The sequence below is a fragment of the Pipra filicauda genome, unplaced genomic scaffold (assembly GCF_003945595.2).
Source record: "Pipra filicauda isolate LSUMZ 115617 unplaced genomic scaffold, ASM394559v2 scaffold324_size1259732_pilon, whole genome shotgun sequence".
Lineage (NCBI taxonomy): Eukaryota > Metazoa > Chordata > Aves > Passeriformes > Pipridae > Pipra > Pipra filicauda.
Window position 1 is genome coordinate 794,087 of NW_024104448.1, and position 19,284 is coordinate 813,370.

Genomic DNA, 19,284 nt, shown 5'->3' on the forward strand with positions numbered 1-19,284 from the left:
GTTTTTCCCTGGCTGGAATCGAACCCAGGTCGCAGCGGTGAGAGCGCTGCATCCTGACCACTAGGCCACCAGGGAAACTTCAGTGAGAGCAAGGCATATAGTCCTACAGTGCCCTCCTGAGCAAGACACAGCTTCGGTGAAGATCTGGAAATCTTACCCTCCTTCCTCTGAATACTTGTGTGCAAAGGACAGGATGTCGGACGCTCGCCCGCTGCCGTCACAGATCACAACAGGGAGAGGGGGCTCCTCTCGCAGGCACTCCAAGACAATGGAGATCACGTTGGGACCCCCTTCCACTATGAGTCCAACTACAGGAACACCTTGCCCCAGTCCTGCAAAAAACAGAAGAACAAAAAAACACACAAAAAAGAAGTGTCATTGCAACTTAGTTTAAGAGATTGAGATATTATGAGTGGATGTGATTTCTGTGTTAGAGCATCACTTCAAACCAGAGCCATCAGGAAAAATGAGGGCCATTTCATGGCCAATACGAGGAAAAACATCCATATGCTGTTTTGTGGCCACAAAAGGAAAAGAGCAAGATGCCTCTCTTCCCTTGCTTTTGTGTCAGCCCCATACTGATAACTTATTCAGTCGCTGTTGATGAATTGTTTGTAACCTCTTGCAACAGATACCGGGTACAGATAAAGCAGGTATAACATGATGTTCTATTGCTTCATTAGCTTCACTGTTACTTGGATGGCTCCCAGCTACTGTCTTTGATGCTTGAACTCTTCCTTGGTTACCTATGGGAAGTCTTCAGTAAGGTGACATATACTTAGGCTTACTCCTAAGATAAAAAATATGAAATGAGTGTTTTTATCATGAGGCTGAAATGGCTGGCGATGGAAGAGACGACAGCTGAGCATCCCTTTGCTGTCCCTGCCTCACTGTGATCTCCAGGCATAGGATGACAAAGGGAAGCCCACAGGTCACATGGTCTCAGTAGCCTTGGTCACAAGAAACTTGGGGAAATGAAGGACAAAACATTACCTGGAAGCTGACTAATCCCACTATTATAGGCATTTGAATTCAGTTCTTAATCTGTAAAATGATCAGTACTTTTTAAAGATGCATTTTTTTTTTGCATGGCCAAGAACACGTGAAAGTGTTGTTATTTTCAACCTTGATTCCTCTCTGAAGAACAGGAACACCATTCACAGTAACAGCAGAAGCTTCCTGACATCCTCCTGTCAGGGTACCCCAGCTCTGAGAAGGAGGAGTCACAGAGTATGGCCCGGCCTGTGTGTCCATGAAACCTTTAATGATTCCTCCTGAGATTTCCAGAAGAGGTGCCTGTGCTTGAAGTGATTAAAAAGAAACAAAACAACTCCCTGCATGTTGTTACTGTAGGGGTACTGCAGCCCTTCGCAGAACAGATTTCTATGTGTATTCCCAACTCGTGACAAAGATCATCAAACACCACCTAGATCTGAACCAACATCCCCAGCCCCAGTGGTATTAAAAGAAATGACACTCAGCATCTTGCCCTGGGCCCTGAATTTCTTATCTTCCAAGCCAGAGCTCCCTTTTCCAACCCTACACTCTGCCAGCACTCCTGCAGCAGACAGAGCCCAGCAGCAGAACTCAGGCTGGTGTTTGCAGCCCGTGGGCAGCAGCACCTGACCCCGACCCACACCCAGGGCCCAGGGCAGGGACTGGGTCCACTCAGGTTCTCGAGCTTCCTGTGGGCACAAAGCCTTCCTTACACACTTCCCAGGACGTCTGGGACTCGGGGCTCATCTCTAACTGCACGTTGTGGCTTTACCTGGCACTCCACTTGATTCTTCTGCTCTAGTTATAAGAGCACTTTAAGCCCTATTAGAAAGCTCTGTAGAGTTCAATGCAGTTGTCATTCTGGACGTCTGTTTTCTCTTACTTACACAGGCCTACACGGTTTACAGTGGCATGTGTAAGAAGTCAGAAAGGCAATGGGTAGAACTGATGTCAATTCTCCAGTAGCTCTTAATTGAAGTGTGGATTCAAAGACCATAAACTTTTTTTTGGGCCATTCTTTATTAGGTAGTTGTGTTTTTTTTTTAAAAGTTGCTGGAAAACCACAGTTACCAATTTTTTTTATGTCATCTTTTTTAAAAAACCTTTTTTTTCTACAAAAAATTAAAAATGTCTTTTAAAAGCATTTTTTTAAGATAATGGCAAAAAGAGTTCTAGAAAGTTATTTTAGAGAGGCCATAATAACTGGAAGATATTTAAAAAATACACAAAACTAAATATGCAAATATTAAGTATAAATACAAATATATAATTATACAAATAAATACAAATATGAAAATATAAAACTAAATATGAAAGCACTGATGAGAGATCATCTTGATAATTGCTTAATTAAAAATTGAAATCCCAGCTGAGTTTATCTGGGAGATCCAAGAATTTTGAGTGTGATATTTCAAGTGAAACAAATCAATCCATCTAAAAGAGAAAATAAAATGCTAGCATGAACATTTGGAACCAGCAATCACTGAGCTGCACAGGATTCCTGTAAACAGGAACTGCACAAAATCAGTTCATCCTGTGTGTTTACTGATGCTTATGAATTCTAACCAGAAGTGCACAAATTCTGTGCATTTTCCTTTCCTTAGATTTTTACCTAGATTTTTACCTAAGCTCCTCCTTATTATTTTTTGTCAACTTTTCTCCGTCCCTTTATCCAGTCCTCGTTTCGTGGCTTTCCTGTGCTGTTGGATGTGGGCCTCTCACCACTGGTCAGACAGCACATGTTCTGGTTCACTCACACAGTCCTGATCTAATTTTTCTAGAAAGAGCTGGAAGAAGCCTTTCATTTCCATACCTCAAAGTATTTCAAGCCCTTCTTCCCTCCCTTCCTTTGAGAAGTTATGTTTACAGTTTGTCCCACTGTACTTACGTGTGTTTATTTTCTGGAGGGAAATGTGTTTCTCCAGCTGACGCCGTAACTTTACTTCAGCTCCATATTTACCTAAAGTACCATTGTCTGCCAGGATGAAGTGGGTGTGGGAACTGTTGAGCACAGAGAGCTTACTCAGAGGGTTTGACATGGTTTGGTAAACACGTGTTACCTGCGTGTCAAAGGCAGAGACACGCCCGGGTTAGAACCAAGAACGGGAAAATCCCCCCCCACCCAACAGAAGCACATGTCTTATGAGGAAACAAATCAACCAAACCTTTAGAATCAAAACCAGAGGAGAATTAGAAACAGCTTGCTTTTGCAGTCCTAATCTGAACTCTTCACAGCACTCTCTTCTTTGGGGGATGACAGTCACATCTGTGCACTCCCCTGTGTGTTCCCCTAAGCTCATTAACGAGTCTCCTTGTTCACACACTGTGTTGTCACTTAATCCTCTTACTGCATTAGAAAATACATTCTCATTTGGAGTTCCTAGTAATTCATGTGCCCCTCCAGAGTACCCTTCCATAATAAATGCCAGCCTTGCACACGTAAAGGCTCTTACATGACTTATGACACAGAAGTCTCCATATGTCACCCTGGAGTTAGGACATAAGACTGTCACCACAGAGAGGTCTTTACTACTGAAAGCAATGAAACCTCACTAGCTCTGTATTTACATGGAGGTCATAGGTGACAACCTGAGAAATACATTTGGACAACAACTTTTTTTCAAGAAATTGTTCCATTTTAGCTCTTAAGCCTGCTTTAGAAACAGAGTAAAGTAATACTTCAAAAATATTAACAGTGTATTTTGTTAAACAGCTCTTTCCTTAAAGACTTACATCTTTTCCTATTAGATCTTCCTTGTTTTCTACAATGCCCCATGGTGCAATTCCTATGGCACATATTCGTCCTCTGGATTTGGAGGAATGATCTTTCAAGGCATCTCCCACGTGACGAATGACACCTGTGGGTGCGATTAATTGAATTCACTCTTGGCACTTTTGAGAGAGCACTAAACGACAGAATTTTCTCCTTGTCTCTCATGGAGCTGCCTGTTTTTCTGAGTTGCTTTCACTACTAACCTGGTATCTCTATGATAGAACATGCAATGCAGACAAACCCACGTTTTTATTTTGTTATGGTTGTGTGTAAATCCTATTACCTTTTCACATCCTTGTGCTGAATTCAGTGACGTCTTTGAAAGACTTACCCAGTGACTTAACTTGCCACAGTGTAATCTGTACCCTTGTCTGTCTCCAAGTGTGTTATTCAGTGGACACAAACCACAACATCAGGAAATACACTTTTAGTAACAGAAAGATCTTTGTACAAAAACAAACCATAAGAAGCTAAAGCTTGGCAAATTCAGAGTAGGAGACTTATTAACTACAAGGATAATCAAGTACTAAAAAAAGTGTATTATAACTACTGGTAGATTCCTTGCTACTGAAACCAAGGCTGAAATTTCTTTTCAGGGGAAACACCAGTAATGCAAACCAATACTGACTCAGGAAAATCTTATGGTCTAGGCTGGGTAGGAGATTAACACAAATGATTACAATGCTCCTTTTTTGGTCTAGTGGGCAATGACTTGTTCATATAGACTTAAATCTTCTGCCTGCGGGAAAGATTAGCGAATGAACATCACTGAATTCTTAAGTAAACTAAAAGTGATGGGAATTGCTTACCTGTACTAACACCACCAGTGAAAATCCAAGCCCCTGTGGTCATGGCAGCCTTTATCAGACCTTTTCCAAATACTTGCTTTAATTTAGGTTGCATTTCAAAGTTCTGGAGGCCTCCATGGACAGAGATTAAGAGTTTGGGCAGTTCCAGTTGCCAGTCTTTCACCATGAGATGCAGCAGAGAATCTGGTTTAGTGTCGTATGACACACGGATGTACTGCAGAGAGCAATGTGTAATATTATCACTCCACCTGCTCTGGAAATTTCTACTGACTGAGCAAACAGTGGCTATATGATGCCTTTCATCTTGAAGAAAGTTTTATAATTTTCAAGCAACACATTATTACATTTCTCTGCTGATGATGATTAGAAAAAATGGTTGAAAACTTTCACAATTTACTATTCACTTCATCAACTTACTTGCCTCTCTTCACCTGCAAAACTGACTGCTATCAAGTGATCCTAAACTCTTATTACAAATCTGCTTTGTTGGAAGCCACCTATTTAAAATGTCTGGAAGGTGTTTTGTTCCTATAACCTCTGGTTTGACAGCCACACAGAATCAATGACCTTCCCAAGACACGAGGCTCATGTTACATTTTATCCCACTCACTGCTGATATACATGGTTCTGTCTCTGAAGCAATGACCTGCCTTCTTCTCAGTTTAGTTCCACCACTCTGATTTCTGTTCAAACTACTACTCTATCAAAGAAATCTACGGAATAAGCTTGTGCTTATTTCTGCTTTTGAAAACAAACAGACCACCACTAACAAAACCCACCTACCTCTCCCACACAGTTTGGACAAGTTTTTGAGGTGGGTTGTCTTGAGTGGCAGTCTCAGTAGAGAGATAAGAAAATAAATGAGCAAAGAAACAAGTCTAAATTTGGATTAGTTCAGAAGAGAAGCAAAACAAAAGTTTCACGGAAGTTTGACTTGTTGTTACTTCTACTGCTAAGAAAACTCAGCAGTCTGTTGAGTTAACATACCAGATGAATACCTTAGAGTAGCCTGGGCTCCTTACCATGGCCTTATTGGAATGTCCTCCTCCCTGGAATTCAAGGTTTCCATAGGCATCAGTTGGGTATGTTTGGGTGTGTTTACTGACAGACCATTTCTCTGGCTGAGCTTCCACTTGCTTCGTTTCTTCTCCATTTTTATTAGCTGTTATACTTGGAGGAGGTGGAATATGCTGGGTAATGAGCTGGCCACAGCAGCACCTGTAAGTTAAAATGTGAAGGGACTTTGATTACAGTATCTCCAATATAAAAGAAAACAGTAAATCGGAAATTAGATTTTCCTCTGACCATGCCTTACTCTACATGAATCATAGAAACACCTCTCACATACACACATATGCCAGAATTACCAGTCCTCAGGTGTTTTTAACAAGCAAAGATAAAAAATTTCACTTCACTTCTGTTATGCACTGGAAAGCTGTTCTAGGCTTAGGGACAGGCAAGGAGGAAGAATGCAAACAGGAACACTGACCACTTGTTTCTTCCTCAGAGGTGACAGCTCACACGTGGTTCCCATGTTAAGTTATCATCTCCCATGTTAAGTTATCCAGACAAGATGGACCACAATGTAGCCAAGCCATACAGTAATAGTAACATTTGGACTAAGGATTCGAGTCCCCTGTATATTACTGTTGGTGGTAATGTCATACCAGCTGTGAAGAATGGCACCACATTATTGCACCCTTGCCTACAGAATTCAGGATTCAGGCTTGCAAAGCTAGGAACTAACAATTCTCTGCCTCTCCTGCTGCCCAGCCTCACCCTCTGTGTATGACACAGCCCAGGGCTCTGCACAGATTTCAGTGCAAGCATGACTTGGCTTTTGTTCCTTTCTCACCTCCCTTTAAGGGCAGTGAGGAAACTGGGTCTCAGTTTCACACATCTAAATCCAAATACAGTCCAGTTCCTTCAGTATTAACCTTTTCTATTGGCCAATGCAAACATTTCAAATGTTACCTGCTAGTGTCTTTGTTGTTGGCAATTACATAGATGCATTCTCTTTTAGAAAAGGTCTTCTCTATCCAAGCCTTTTGACCCTAAAAAGAGAGAAAAAATAAAGAAATAAAAGTACTGAAATATTTCTGTGTGGCAGATATTGGAACATTCCCCTTCTGTTTTCAGCCACTAAATTCATTACATCACTTTTAAACACCAGACACATCTACTCATGAAGCAAGTAGGTGATGTGAATTTTCTATGACGTATAAAATTTAAACCTCAAATGTGTGTAAAAACCCTCATGTGCAAAGATGCTGGTCTTGAAGTTTCAAGGTCTACCACAAAATTCAGCTGCTGCTTCCTAATATAGTAAACAGTAAATGGACTCAAAGTAGTACCAAATATCAGCATAAATTGTGACATAAATTGATATTTACTCCAAATAACACTTCAGAATCATCCTTCTTGGGTAGAAATTGCTTCCCAGAAACTTTCTCTGCATAATTAACATTCTCAAGTAACTTTTTCCCGTTGTAAATCAGTTCCAGTCATTCCCAGGGCATCTTACTCTGACGGAGATGTATCTTGGAAGGAGACATTCTTTAAATTGAAAGAACATTTAACAGTAAAAGCACAAACTCTTCAGGTATCTGTGAAACAGGAGAAAGAAAACAACCTCCAAAATGTGTTGGCCTATTATACTGCTTGCAAACCAGAAACCAGACCAAGTTCACAGCCATTTTAAAAGCAGCAATGTGCAAACTGGAACAAAATCAGATTCGCTCAAGGCATTTACCTCTGCTTTGGAAGTGCAGTGGGGTTTGGGAGCACTGAAGGGAGTGAGTGCAGCAAGTGCTGCAGGTCAGAGCTTCACCCAGTTCCTTACTTGCAAACCCCAGACCTTCTCTGTCCCTGCAACCATTAACAAGGCAAAGTATCATCAGCACTGCAGTAATAAACCAACATTTCGTGGGAAATTTAATAAAGTCAACTCAAAACAGACTTTTAATTTTAAAGAAACAAAAAAATGTTAAAACCCACTCACGATTTGATGACACCGATACCTTTGCCTTGCTGACAAAAGTTGCCTCTTCTGAATTTGAACTAGGAATTCATGTCTTTTCAAGTAGCAAGCAAATGTTTGTTTTGCTTTAGTTTCCTCTCTGGAAGTGAAATTAAATTTTTGCAGACACAAAAGCTAAAAATGACACAAGAACTTTCAGGGTGCCTTCAAAAAAAGAGAAAAAAAATCTAAAAAAACCGGGGGGGGGGGTGTGTGCTTTCCTAGAGAACGTACCAAAAACCTTGCTGATTTTGGACTTAAGAAAGTTAACTGTAGATGTCTGTCAGCCTGGCAATAGCTTTGAGACCAGCCTGGCCCCCTCAGTGCTGCTCAGTGCATGGCATGATGAACAGAGGGTGTAATAGTTGTCTTTTTTTATGTGAGGCAAGAGCTGTCTCTGAAGTTTCTTTGTTTGTTGACTTGTTAGTTCCTGTCTGGCTTCTTCATTTTCTCCATTATGTCTAAAATAATGGGGGACTACTTGCAGTTCCCTCACTTCAAGTAATTGCAAATAAGTTGCCAAATGAAGCTTCTACTTCACAAAAAAGCTGTCCACGATCTGTGCAGGTCCACAAACACTTGCCTCTTGCAGGTGCCTCTGAGCCAGTCTCCCCTGACAGGCAGTGGTCTGACAGGTCCTGCACCTCTGCTCTCCACTTTAACTGACTGATGTACCCAGGCAGAACCACCTCATTGCATTCCAGAAGGAGCTGTTCAGAGCTCAGAGCACCACGGAAAGAGGAAGAGGAAAGGACTTGTTACACAAAACTTCAAGTACCTACAATTTTACTTGCTTCCAGAATGACAAGGCATGCATTTCAGGCATTTAGCATAAAGAGATTGATTATGAAATATGAAGGAAGAGAGAATTAAATTAATATCTGAAGCCTGTGTGATTTGGTCAGCTCTCCTCTCTTGACTCCACAGGGTCCGTCTTCAATTGAAACTAGAAAGGTTCTTTTCATAAACTTTCTGGCAAGGCTTTTACAAGGTGACAAGTTTTAGCAATAGTATTATTCAAAATGGAGCTTAGAAAATGCTTTTGTCCTATAGCATCAGAGTCCAGTTCTAGAAAAGCAGAGAAAACACCCCAGACAGGGAGATCCATGAGGCTCTGTGGTACATGGAGGTGGGTGATTCCATCAAACAAATGCCATTTACCTGTTCAGAACCAGATTTTGCTAATTTACAGGCTGTTCAAAATATTCAGAGGGCCAAAAATAGTCTATTTTATTGGAATTACAGTAATTTTTCCAAATTAATCAAAAGCCATACAGTGTACAAATTCACTGCTGTTTTACAACTGTGTCCAATGTTGTTACTTCTGTTCATATACACCATACTAGTTTATCACCTTTAACATTATAAAACGAGCTTAACAGGAAACTGTTACAGAGCTTACATAATTTCTGTACTTTTAAAATTATATATTTAAATTTTTAATTAATTTAGGTTTTGTCATTATTTTACATATTTTAAATATATCCATTTTCGCTTCGATTAAAACTTTTGACTTCTGTGATAATTTCTTGACTAAGTGACACAAAAGTCCAAATCAATCCCATAGTACAGGAAATACTCTTCAAAATAAAAATGATAACAGATGCTGAACATTTAACTGTTCTGTAGGGAACACTGGAAAATGCAATCTAGAAATATCCAAAAAATTTTTACACATGCCATTGAATACTGCTTTACCTTATTCCTCACAGCACAAAACACAGACTTTCCTTTGCTATTTTGAGTGCTTCATGTAAAAACAGTTAATTAACCATTGGATTAAGTCACAGACTTAATATCTGTGTTTGGTTGCTTCTTGGAATCTAAAATGAGGTCTACAATACAGCTGAGCTCTCAGCTGTGCAGTTGTTCTTAAAACCCCTCTCACAGAAGATCTATTATCTACTGCTACATTGAAAAAAACCTTCCATACTCACCCTAAAACCCCGTTAGAAATCAGGCACTGCAGGCACTACAGAGGGACAACACATTGTGCTCTACTGGCTTATTTTTCTGTGCTAATGAGAGGAAGGCAAAAGCAGGCATTACAGACTGGGGAAATAAAAACCTCAGCACATTTGGTCAGCCTTTGAAGTTTCACTGCTTTTGTCTATTTAATCTGCTTAACCAAAGCTTCATTATAATCCAGTGCAAATACTTGAGCAGAAACATTTACTGTCAGAAAACGGGCACTTTCTTTACTTACTTTGTACACGTTCTGTACACTTCTCTGCACTGAAATGTACTTGATTTCTTAAGGAAAAATATAAGACACATACTGTCTGTGGTGAGTTTGGAAAAAAATAAGCACTTTTTAACAGCCTTGGAATGGATAAACTGTTAAAGGGCTATGACAGATCAGCTACAGTTTTCAGACCAACAGCCAGTGGGAGTTTTCCATTCACCGCTAAGAAAAGCAGAAAAAGGAGATCCCAACTTTTTGATGGTGGGGAAGTTCAAACTTGCTTTTTATTGCAAATCCTGAATGTATTAATTAGAATCTAGTTTTGAAAAAAAATCATTCAGATGTTCAGTGGTTTATTTTTTCTCCTTTATGTAAACGGACAACAGGTCTCATAAATTTTGGTAAAAACAAAACAAAACCACATCACTGTTAATTCTTATACTTCAGCCTGGAAATGAATATGTTGCCAAGAAACAGTGTAAATTAATACTGGATTTATATTGTTCTACATTATGGATTTGCTTGCTGTCTTTAGCTTTAAAAAGGTCTCCTCCTGCAGAAAGGAATAGAAATCAGTATTGCTGGCTTGTAAAGCATGGGATAACAAAATTAAGACCCCAAAGCACTAGTCCCCTTGCTAATATAGGCACTAATAAACACAAGAATTAGTTCTACTAAGACCAGTTATCCTTTGACTATGGTAAATGAATGACACTATTTGCTGAAAAACTGCATATCCAGGGCTGCAGCCAGGCAGCAACTGAAGAGAATTTTCTCTCACCACCACACACAGACAATTCCAGTTTGCCACTAAATTAGCATGACATTTTATGTATAATATATAACTTCATATATAACCTACCGTTCAATGAACAAGTACTGGGCCAAATTTCAGGCTGTACCAAAACAAAGCCTGCAGCCCTGTCTCGCTGCAGCTTTATGCAAGAGCAAGGGGTGGGTATGGACCAACAAATGCATCTGGGTGGAAATCCAAGGTAGGAATTGACCCAGGAGAGGAAAGCCACTGGAAATGTCATGCTACAAACTCTTACATGACACTGTCACCAGAAGCTGTGACTTTCAGTTGACAAATAACTCTGCAGGATAGCACAGCAGTGATTGTGGAGAAGCATTAATGACAAAAATACCACCAAAGGGAGTGAAAGAACATGGGGAGTGAGGGGGGGCAGGGATGAGAGACAGCCGTGTCACTGTGCACATCCAGAGCCTGCACTCAGCCAGCCCCCAGCCCAGCAGTCAGCCCTGTGAGCAGCCCTGATCCCCAGCGATGCTCCCGGGACAGGACTCGTGTCCTGGCTGGATGGCCCGGCTCGGTCACAGGTGGGACAAGGCCTCGGCCCTGTGCTGTCCCAGCCCGCTGCCCCTGGGGCACAGGGCACAGGCTCCACAGCCAAGCTGGGCCTGGGGCAGGCACAGCTGCTCAGCACACCGGGAATGGGAACAGCAGGGCCCGGTGCATGGAGCCAGGGACAGGGGGACACAGCAGACAGTGCCTGGCACACAAATGCACCGGGGGAGCAGGCAGGGGACCAAACAAATGCATGTCATGCATAATACAGGGTTTGACAAAGCTGTTCAGGCGAAATCAAGCACAAAATAATAAAAAAATGGAGTTGGCTGGGCAGCAGAGTTCACATCTGTGGACTAATACAAATTACTTTCACCAACATCTTGTTAAGATGTGGATTGATTATTGCCATTTTTGGAAACATTCAGCTGTAGCCCTGTTAATACCGTCTGACCAACTCTTCATGGTAATCCTCCCATGGTTTGTAGGATGCTGCAGGTGGTATTAGCAGGGAAATCAAATCTCAACTGTGTTGCCCAATTATTTAATTAGAATGCTCTACAGAATTAAAATGGGATATTTATGCCAGATTTGAGAAGAGGGATGTTTGCTTTGATGAGATAGTGAGAGAAAGAAGGAGTCTGGATGTGGAATGAAATTCATCTCGAGAGCATGTGCACGATGTGTGTACAATGCCATGGAGGTAACCACATTCACTTGCTCTCACTTGAGAGAAAATAAATAACAATAAAAACTGCTAGGAGAAAAAACAAATAGTTATATTTGCAGAATCCCTGTTATCTGAATATTGACATTAGAAAGATTTCTATTTTGCTCTGCCTTTAAATGCAACATCCCAATTACACTATCCATCATTCTTTTCTCTTTGAAGGAACAATTTTTCCAAGCGCCCAGGTAATTAACCTTTCAGATGATTACTGCTACCCAGAATGACTGTCCTCCCAGTAACAGAGATCTTGCCTGGAGAAAAATACTCCAGCCTATGTGATGGATGTTAATAGCCAATTTTGCAGACACTCATGAACTGGTAAGATTCTACTGAAAAGTTGTTCATGGCTAAAAATACACATGGCATCAAACCATAATACTATTTTAAATTTGTGTTATGCCACTAAGAAGCCAGAGCCATAAGCAACGTCCCCAACTACAGGACACAGTGACAGGCTGCAAATTTATACTTAATTTCCACAACTCTAGTTTGCATGAGTTCTATCAAGAAGCTACTTGTACAACCACTAATAGCTTTTGCAATTATTAAAATATGAAGTACCAAGCAATACACAATAGAAAGAAGATCTCTTATACTGTTTGCTAATAAGCACAGCATCAAGAAGGGATTTGTAACAGTTGCAAGATTCTTTCAAATAAAATACTATTTGCTCGAGACAATTCCTCTTCTCACCCCACAGTATTTTTCGTATGGTTCAATCTGAACCTGTGCTTTTGTAGCCACCTTGTCAGGGAGCCATTTGCTCCGTGGTGGAGCCTGAGGCACACCAGGATGGCAGTGTCAGTGAGCAATGTTGTTACTTCAAACTGAGCCCAGAAATCCTTCCTGCTGGTGCTGTAGAAACCAGTCAGTGGTGCCATGCTGCACAGAGGGCTGGAATGAGCTTCCATGCCCTCATTACCTCTGTGTTCCCAGCAAGGCACGCAGCAAACACCCGCTGAAACAAAAACATTACTCCTTTTTCTCTCCACATTCATTAACTGAGGGACACAGCCCACAAAGCAGACAAGAAAGTAACAAGCTCTCTTTTCAGATAGTTCTGCTGCATCTCTCAGAGACACACGGCTCTTCCCCAGAGGCTTTGCAGTGTGAAAAACAGCTACAGCCTCAACCCAGAGACACCAGCTCGCTCCGAAATGGTGGATGTGCCCAGCTCCAGCTCCAGCCATGGAGCCACGTCAGTGCAGTGTGTTGGATGAGCTCAGACACCCTCCTGAGAGGCAGGCACAGCTGCCTGGGCACAGCCCAGCAGTGCTGTAACTGCACAGCTAATGCAGCTAAAATAAAGCATCTTACAGAGCCACTGGAGGTTAGCACGGCATGGCCTGGCTCAGTTAGGACAGCACAGCCTGGCTCAGTTAGGACGGCACAGCCTGGCTCAGTTAGGACGGCACAGCCTGGCTCAGTTAGGATAGCACAGCCTGGCTCAGTTAGGATAGCACAGCCTGGCTCAGTTAGGACGGCACAGCCTGGCTCAGTTAGGACAGCACAGCCTGGCTCAGTTAGGACAGCACAGCCTGGCTCAGTTAGCACGGCACAGCCTGGCTCAGTTAGGACAGCACAGCCTGGCTCAGTTAGGACAGCACAGCTGGGCTCAGTTAGGACAGCACAGCCTGGTTCAGTTAGGACAGCACAGCCTGGCTCAGTTAGGACAGCACAGCCTGGCTCAGTTAGGACAGCACAGCCGGGCTCAGTTAGGACAGCACAGCCTGGCTCAGTTAGGACAGCACAGCCTGGCTCAGTTAGGACAGCACAGCCTGGCTCAGTTAGGACAGCACAGCCAGGCTCAGTTAGGACAGCACAGCCAGGCTCAGTTAGGACAGCCTGGCTCAGCATGGCACAGCCTGGTTCAGTTAGCACGGCACAGCCTGGCTCAGTTAGGACAGCACAGCCTGGCTCAGTTAGGACAGCACAGCCTGGCTCAGTTAGGACAGTACAGCCGGGCTCAGTTAGGACAGCACAGCCGGGCTCAGTTAGGACAGCACAGCCGGGCTCAGTTAGGACAGCACAGCTGGGCTCAGTTAGGACGGCACAGCCTGGCTCAGTTAGGACAGCACAGCCTGGCTCAGTTAGGACAGCACAGCTGGGCTCAGTTAGGACAGCACAGCCAGGCTCAGGCCTTCCCTGTGGAGAATGTACCTCATGTACTTTTGCAATACTGAATTTTTTTTTCTGCATGTAATGCACAAAGACAATGACCAGGTTACTCACCACATCTACCACATTTTAAGGTAGCAAAAGCCATTCCTGCCACACTTTTCCTTGTCCCTTACTGTACCAAATTCCAGGGCAGACATGGTATTGTTCATCTCCATTTGTTACCCATGCCAGTTCTGTTAACAATCTGCCAAATCCTCCTCTTGCCTTTAACCCTCTGGTGCTGGATGCTTGGGAGATGGGGAACACAAACAGATATCCATACTGAGCCTTTGGACTTCTCTCCCCAAAGAACCTTCAGCCTATAGCCAGTTTTACTCCCAGATTTTGATGAATGGCAGAGCTACAACACACACAAACCAAGATGCTGGGATGGGAAGTGGTGAGCAACTTTATCCATGGGTATTGGAGCCACATCTACCTGCAAGGGACCACTCTCAAGAGGTCTGGTACAGCACAATGGATGAGCAGGGAGAGAGGCACTAAACAGTCTCCAGCATTATGCCAGTCAAAGTAGCCTGGTAATTACTAGTTTCTTCTATAACATACCTTATCGATAATTCTTATTTGAAGGTTTAAGATGACCCTGGTAGCTAGCTCTGACAAGGCTCAGGAATGGGTTTTGTACTGTAGCAGTTACCTGTCTTGGTTAACGTAAACACTCTGGTTTTAAAGAAAGTCAGGGTGCCTCCAGGTTATTTGCATGTGGAATATTTCTCTCAAAGTATTTTAAACTATGAGCCTTTACTACAGGCTATTCTGACCTGAAATAGAAAAATGCTATTATAATGAAAAGCCCTTGGATTCCACACCCTCAGCAGCCAGTCTTCCTTTGTGCAATCCATCAACACTTATGAAATCTTAATCAACATGACAAGGTACTCCCCTCATTAGAAACTAAGCCTATGAATAGTTCTAACTAAAACTACCCACATGTTTAATTCTCCTGGTTATTTGTGGTTTAGAAAATTGTGTCAATAGATGTTCATCATGCCTAAAAACAAAGACCAGCCTGCACTTAGTGAAGCAGATGCAAAAGGCATTGAATTGGACTATTACCTCTATCAGAGAGATCTGTGTCATTCAAGTCCACATTATTAAGAATAATGACTATTAGAACATGAATGATCAAAAATGTGCCACTTGGAAAAGGGTTTAAAAGTATAAGCACTTCTTTGATATAAGAAGTTACAAGTTACTCTTTCAGAGATAACTTCTATACAACTTCTGACCAGTCAGCTAAACTTGCTGATTTTTCATAAATGATGTAATAGTATGGTTTGAGACCTTTTTCTTTAAGAAATGGGGTAAACCATGAATGAAAAATATCTGTAGACTACATGTTGTGAGAAATATTATTCATCTATGAGAATTTCTTTTAAATGTACAGTTGTATTAGTACTAATTGAAGTGCAGAGCTCCCTGAACAGGTGGGCTTGGAGAATTTATTGTACTGACATTTTCAAAATATGGTGACAGAAAGCCACTACTTAAGGCATACTGATAGTCATGTTAATAAAACACACTTTAAAATTACTGCAAAGTAACATTTTTATATTCACAATATAAAGAATATATGCATATCTCTGAAGTCTTTAAAATCTGGAGATGCTGAACAAATATATATTTTGAGAAAAGATACCATAAATATTGAATCCTCTCTTCTGCATTCTGTGAATATGCTCTTTTTGCAAATACATACGTAATACACTAGTTTGCCAATCTGTCCCTTCAGAAATGAACATTAGTTTGCTGTACAGAGTTTTCCGGAAAGCAAGATTCTCCAGGTAGAATTCTGATAATGGTTTGAGCTGTTGAAAATTAGCATCTTTCTGTGGCCAATTTTATCCTTGATAGAGCAATTATTTTCCAGACAGTAGCTAAGACCGAACACCTTTAATAGAATATGCCACAATCAACTGCATTTTATTCTTGCTGCTTTCTGCCATTTTCAAGAAAGAATTTCCAGCTACTTTAACTCTTGGGCTGCAGAGTTTGTACAAAATTATTCCTTATAATCTTTCAGAAATCCTTATGAAAGTATTGAAATTCAGGGATTATATTATTTCCCATAGAGTCCAAATATGTATGTTTAAAATACTGTATTATGTATACCTGACAGTTGCCAACATTCATTGGAAAATTTCTGAAAACATGAACACTTCAGGACTGAAATAATTACAAAGGGCAAAGGCAATGGGAGATTTCAGAGAGTTTATAGATAAAACAGTTTCCAGAAAATTTGATCAATCCTTTTTTCAGTCCTTATGTATTTAAACCCCCTGAGTGGGGAGCAAAGAGCATTAACAGGTGCCATAGGACCAGATAATAGTATCTCCATTGATGTTCCTGGACTTGTTTTTTCATGGTGTGCAACCCATTGTTGCTTCTCTTCAAAATGTTAGCTGCAGTCTATCTATGATCTGAATTAATGTAATAGTGGGGGGAAATTATGGTAAAGGTTTCAGTTTTCTGGATTTAACGTATTATCAAAAATGGGAAAGAAACATTTTAAAGCCTGAATTAGGGGAGTTAAAGGAGACTTTGAACAGGGCAGAAGCTGTGTTCATGTCTCTGCTCAGTGGGGGAACACACGGATATGTACCCTGGGAGCTTCTGGTGCGTGCCTGCTCCAGACCCACAGCAGAAGGGGCAGGAATGACTCAAGAGTGGATGGGAGCACCATTCTTTGGGGCTGTAATTTGAAGAGCAAGGGGGTAACAAGGGCCAAAACTGAGCTTCCTTGGCTCCTCAATGACTTGAGGATTGTACGTGAATACTCGGAAATCACACGTTGTTTGGGTCTTGGTGAAGGAGTTCGTACACTTCTCACCCAGTGTGTTTGCTGGCAGAAATGCATTACTTCAATCTACAACAGGAGCATTGTTGATCCAAATGTGAGGGGGCTGCTGATGTTTATCAACAGTTTTCCACTGGGAATCCCCCTGTGCTGCCAACTCTCACTGAGGTAAGGAAAACCACCATAAATGGTGCCCTTTTCTGATCTTAGACTTCCATAATACCTGACCTACCATCAGACCTTGATAAACTCAACTGGAAACAAACACACACAGAAAGAAGCTTGTTGTCAAAAGTGAACTCCAGAAAGTGTTATTGGCTAATTTTGAAAACTGAAACCCCCCAAAAAAGAAAAGTCCCAACCTACAAAACAAAGAAAACCCCAGAACTCCATCCCTGTTCCTGCAGAAGGAACTCTAAATTCACATTCAAAACACTGAAATACGTAAGATACGTGATCTCTGTTTGCCAGCATTTCAACATCTTATTACTGTCCTACCCCAGCAACTCCCTGTTTTGAAGCATTTTGAGACACCTTTTCTGGACCTGAAAACTCATTTCATCTTCTTGCAATTAGTACTTCAGGTTTCATGTTATTCAAAATAAATGAGAAATCTAGGAAGTAGTCTAACCAGAACACTGTCATTTCAACTATCTTTCTCCAGTCAATCGTAGGTCACCACACGGCTCTTCAGTGCACGTTTCAGTTGTACATATTGCTGGTACAAAAGGCAGCAAAGCAGAAGACAATCAGGAATGAAATGAAAAATCATTTAAAATCATGTCCTACCTGCTTGTCCCTGGAAGTGTTTCAGAGTTTGGAAGGATGAGTTACATCTAGAGTAAATAAACTGCATTTAACTCTGCGCTCCTGTCCCATCTTTCTGTTTATTGTTCAGACTTCTCATTCATCTTACTGTTAGGACTTCCAGTCTCTCTGAAGTTCATGAGAATTCCCAAGGAGATGGGTTTCCACCACTTTAAGAAGAGAATCTCATATGATAAGCATGTGAGCAGCTTCTTTGTTCAAACCAATCTCATGACTCCCTTTGAAGGTAATCCTTTAGAAGTCTCATGACCCATCTCCCTGCCCAGAGGGTATTTTCATCTCATGGTGGAACAAGGCACAACAAATCTACTTTGATAGCGCCCAAATCTCCAATTTGTGAAACCTCCTTTCCCCTCTTCAAACAGTGGATGTACTTGCTGTAAAAATGCCGGCACTGCAGAAAGGCTAAAGCAGGAGCTGAAACTTTTAATTTGAAGTATCCCCTCCCTTCTGCTAAAATATCAATGCTATTTGCATAATTGAGACAATTGGACATAATAGTCCTTTCAAGGGTCCTCATTAGATGTACAGCTCTACATTCTTTGAAAAGAAGAAAAAAGGAGGTCATACAGCATTAATTATATCTAATCCTTTTTAGAACAATTTGAAGTTGGGCAAAACACTGCACTAAAACAGCTGAAGTTGTAAATAAGCCATTAATTTTGTAACTTTACATATCACATGCATTTTTATACCCTGCTGCTTTTGTCAATATAATTAATTCCTTTGCTGAAAAGAGCTTCTTTTTGCATCTTCTCAAACTTTAAAACCACTGACAGCAAAGGACCCTGTGTGTTGCAGGTAGCTCTTCGCCCTGCTCTAACTTCGAAAGGTTTACCTTGGCTTGCTGAGCCAGGTGCCAATATAATTGTCACAGTGCAACAGGTAAGGGTGACGTGGAATCACACCTGAGGATCCTGCTCTCTAGAGCCAAAGGCAGCCTGAGTGCCTGGCACTGTGCTGTGCTGACACAGAGCCTGCCAGACGGAGCTCACTTCACTGCTCCTGTATCTGAACACTGAATCCCAGTGCACTGAACACATCCCTGCTTATGGCTGGCAAGGAAATATTTCACAGCCATCACTTCAACTTCTGTCCTGCCCTAAATGCCGAAGCATGCAGCTGAAACAGCTTTGTTTTAGAACCAGACCCTGATCTCCCTAATGAGACAAAGCTCCTGCTGACTTCATGAGAAACAGCAACAGGGTATGGAAGAATTAGACCTTCTGCCGGAAAACTACATTGCCGAACAACTTTTGCCTTCATTTCTGTCTGAGGAAAGAGTAGGTTTTTGAAGAAAGCAAGACACCAGTAAGAGAGCACAAAATCAAAGAAAATAAGCAACTAATCCCATCGGGGGGTACAGCAAGCCTTTAATAACGGAAATACAGAGCATTCCTTCATTTAGGGAATTTTTTCCTTGAAGCCTTCATCCAAAGTTCACTCAAGTTAATGACAGACTTTATCAGTGTGTTCAACAGACTCTGATTCAGGGCATATCACAGGAGTACTCTGCAGATGCATGAATTTCTTTTTCTGTGCTTTCAAGCTCATGTTGCTAGTTCTGACTTCTGAAATCACATCAAGCTTAAGTTCCAGCTGTTGCAGAAGTTCTCTCATACCCTGTTCTAGCAAAGGCACTGTCCCAAAGCCCCAG

The 19,284-nt window shown here is 41.6% G+C and overlaps 1 protein-coding gene across 1 annotated transcript in view; it reads right to left on the minus strand.

Annotated features, from left to right (window-relative positions):
- Nucleotides 1-19,284, minus strand: part of TRPM1 (transient receptor potential cation channel subfamily M member 1) — a 79,237-nt gene that overhangs the window by 35,967 nt on the left and 23,986 nt on the right. The window contains exons 2-7 of the mRNA XM_039383772.1: nt 6,553-6,632; nt 5,601-5,796; nt 4,579-4,792; nt 3,730-3,854; nt 2,885-3,056; nt 158-332 (exon numbers count right to left, since the gene is read on the minus strand). Of these exons, the coding sequence (XP_039239706.1) occupies nt 158-332; nt 2,885-3,056; nt 3,730-3,854; nt 4,579-4,792; nt 5,601-5,796; nt 6,553-6,632 (962 nt within the window). The remainder of the gene's footprint in view (nt 1-157; nt 333-2,884; nt 3,057-3,729; nt 3,855-4,578; nt 4,793-5,600; nt 5,797-6,552; nt 6,633-19,284) is intronic.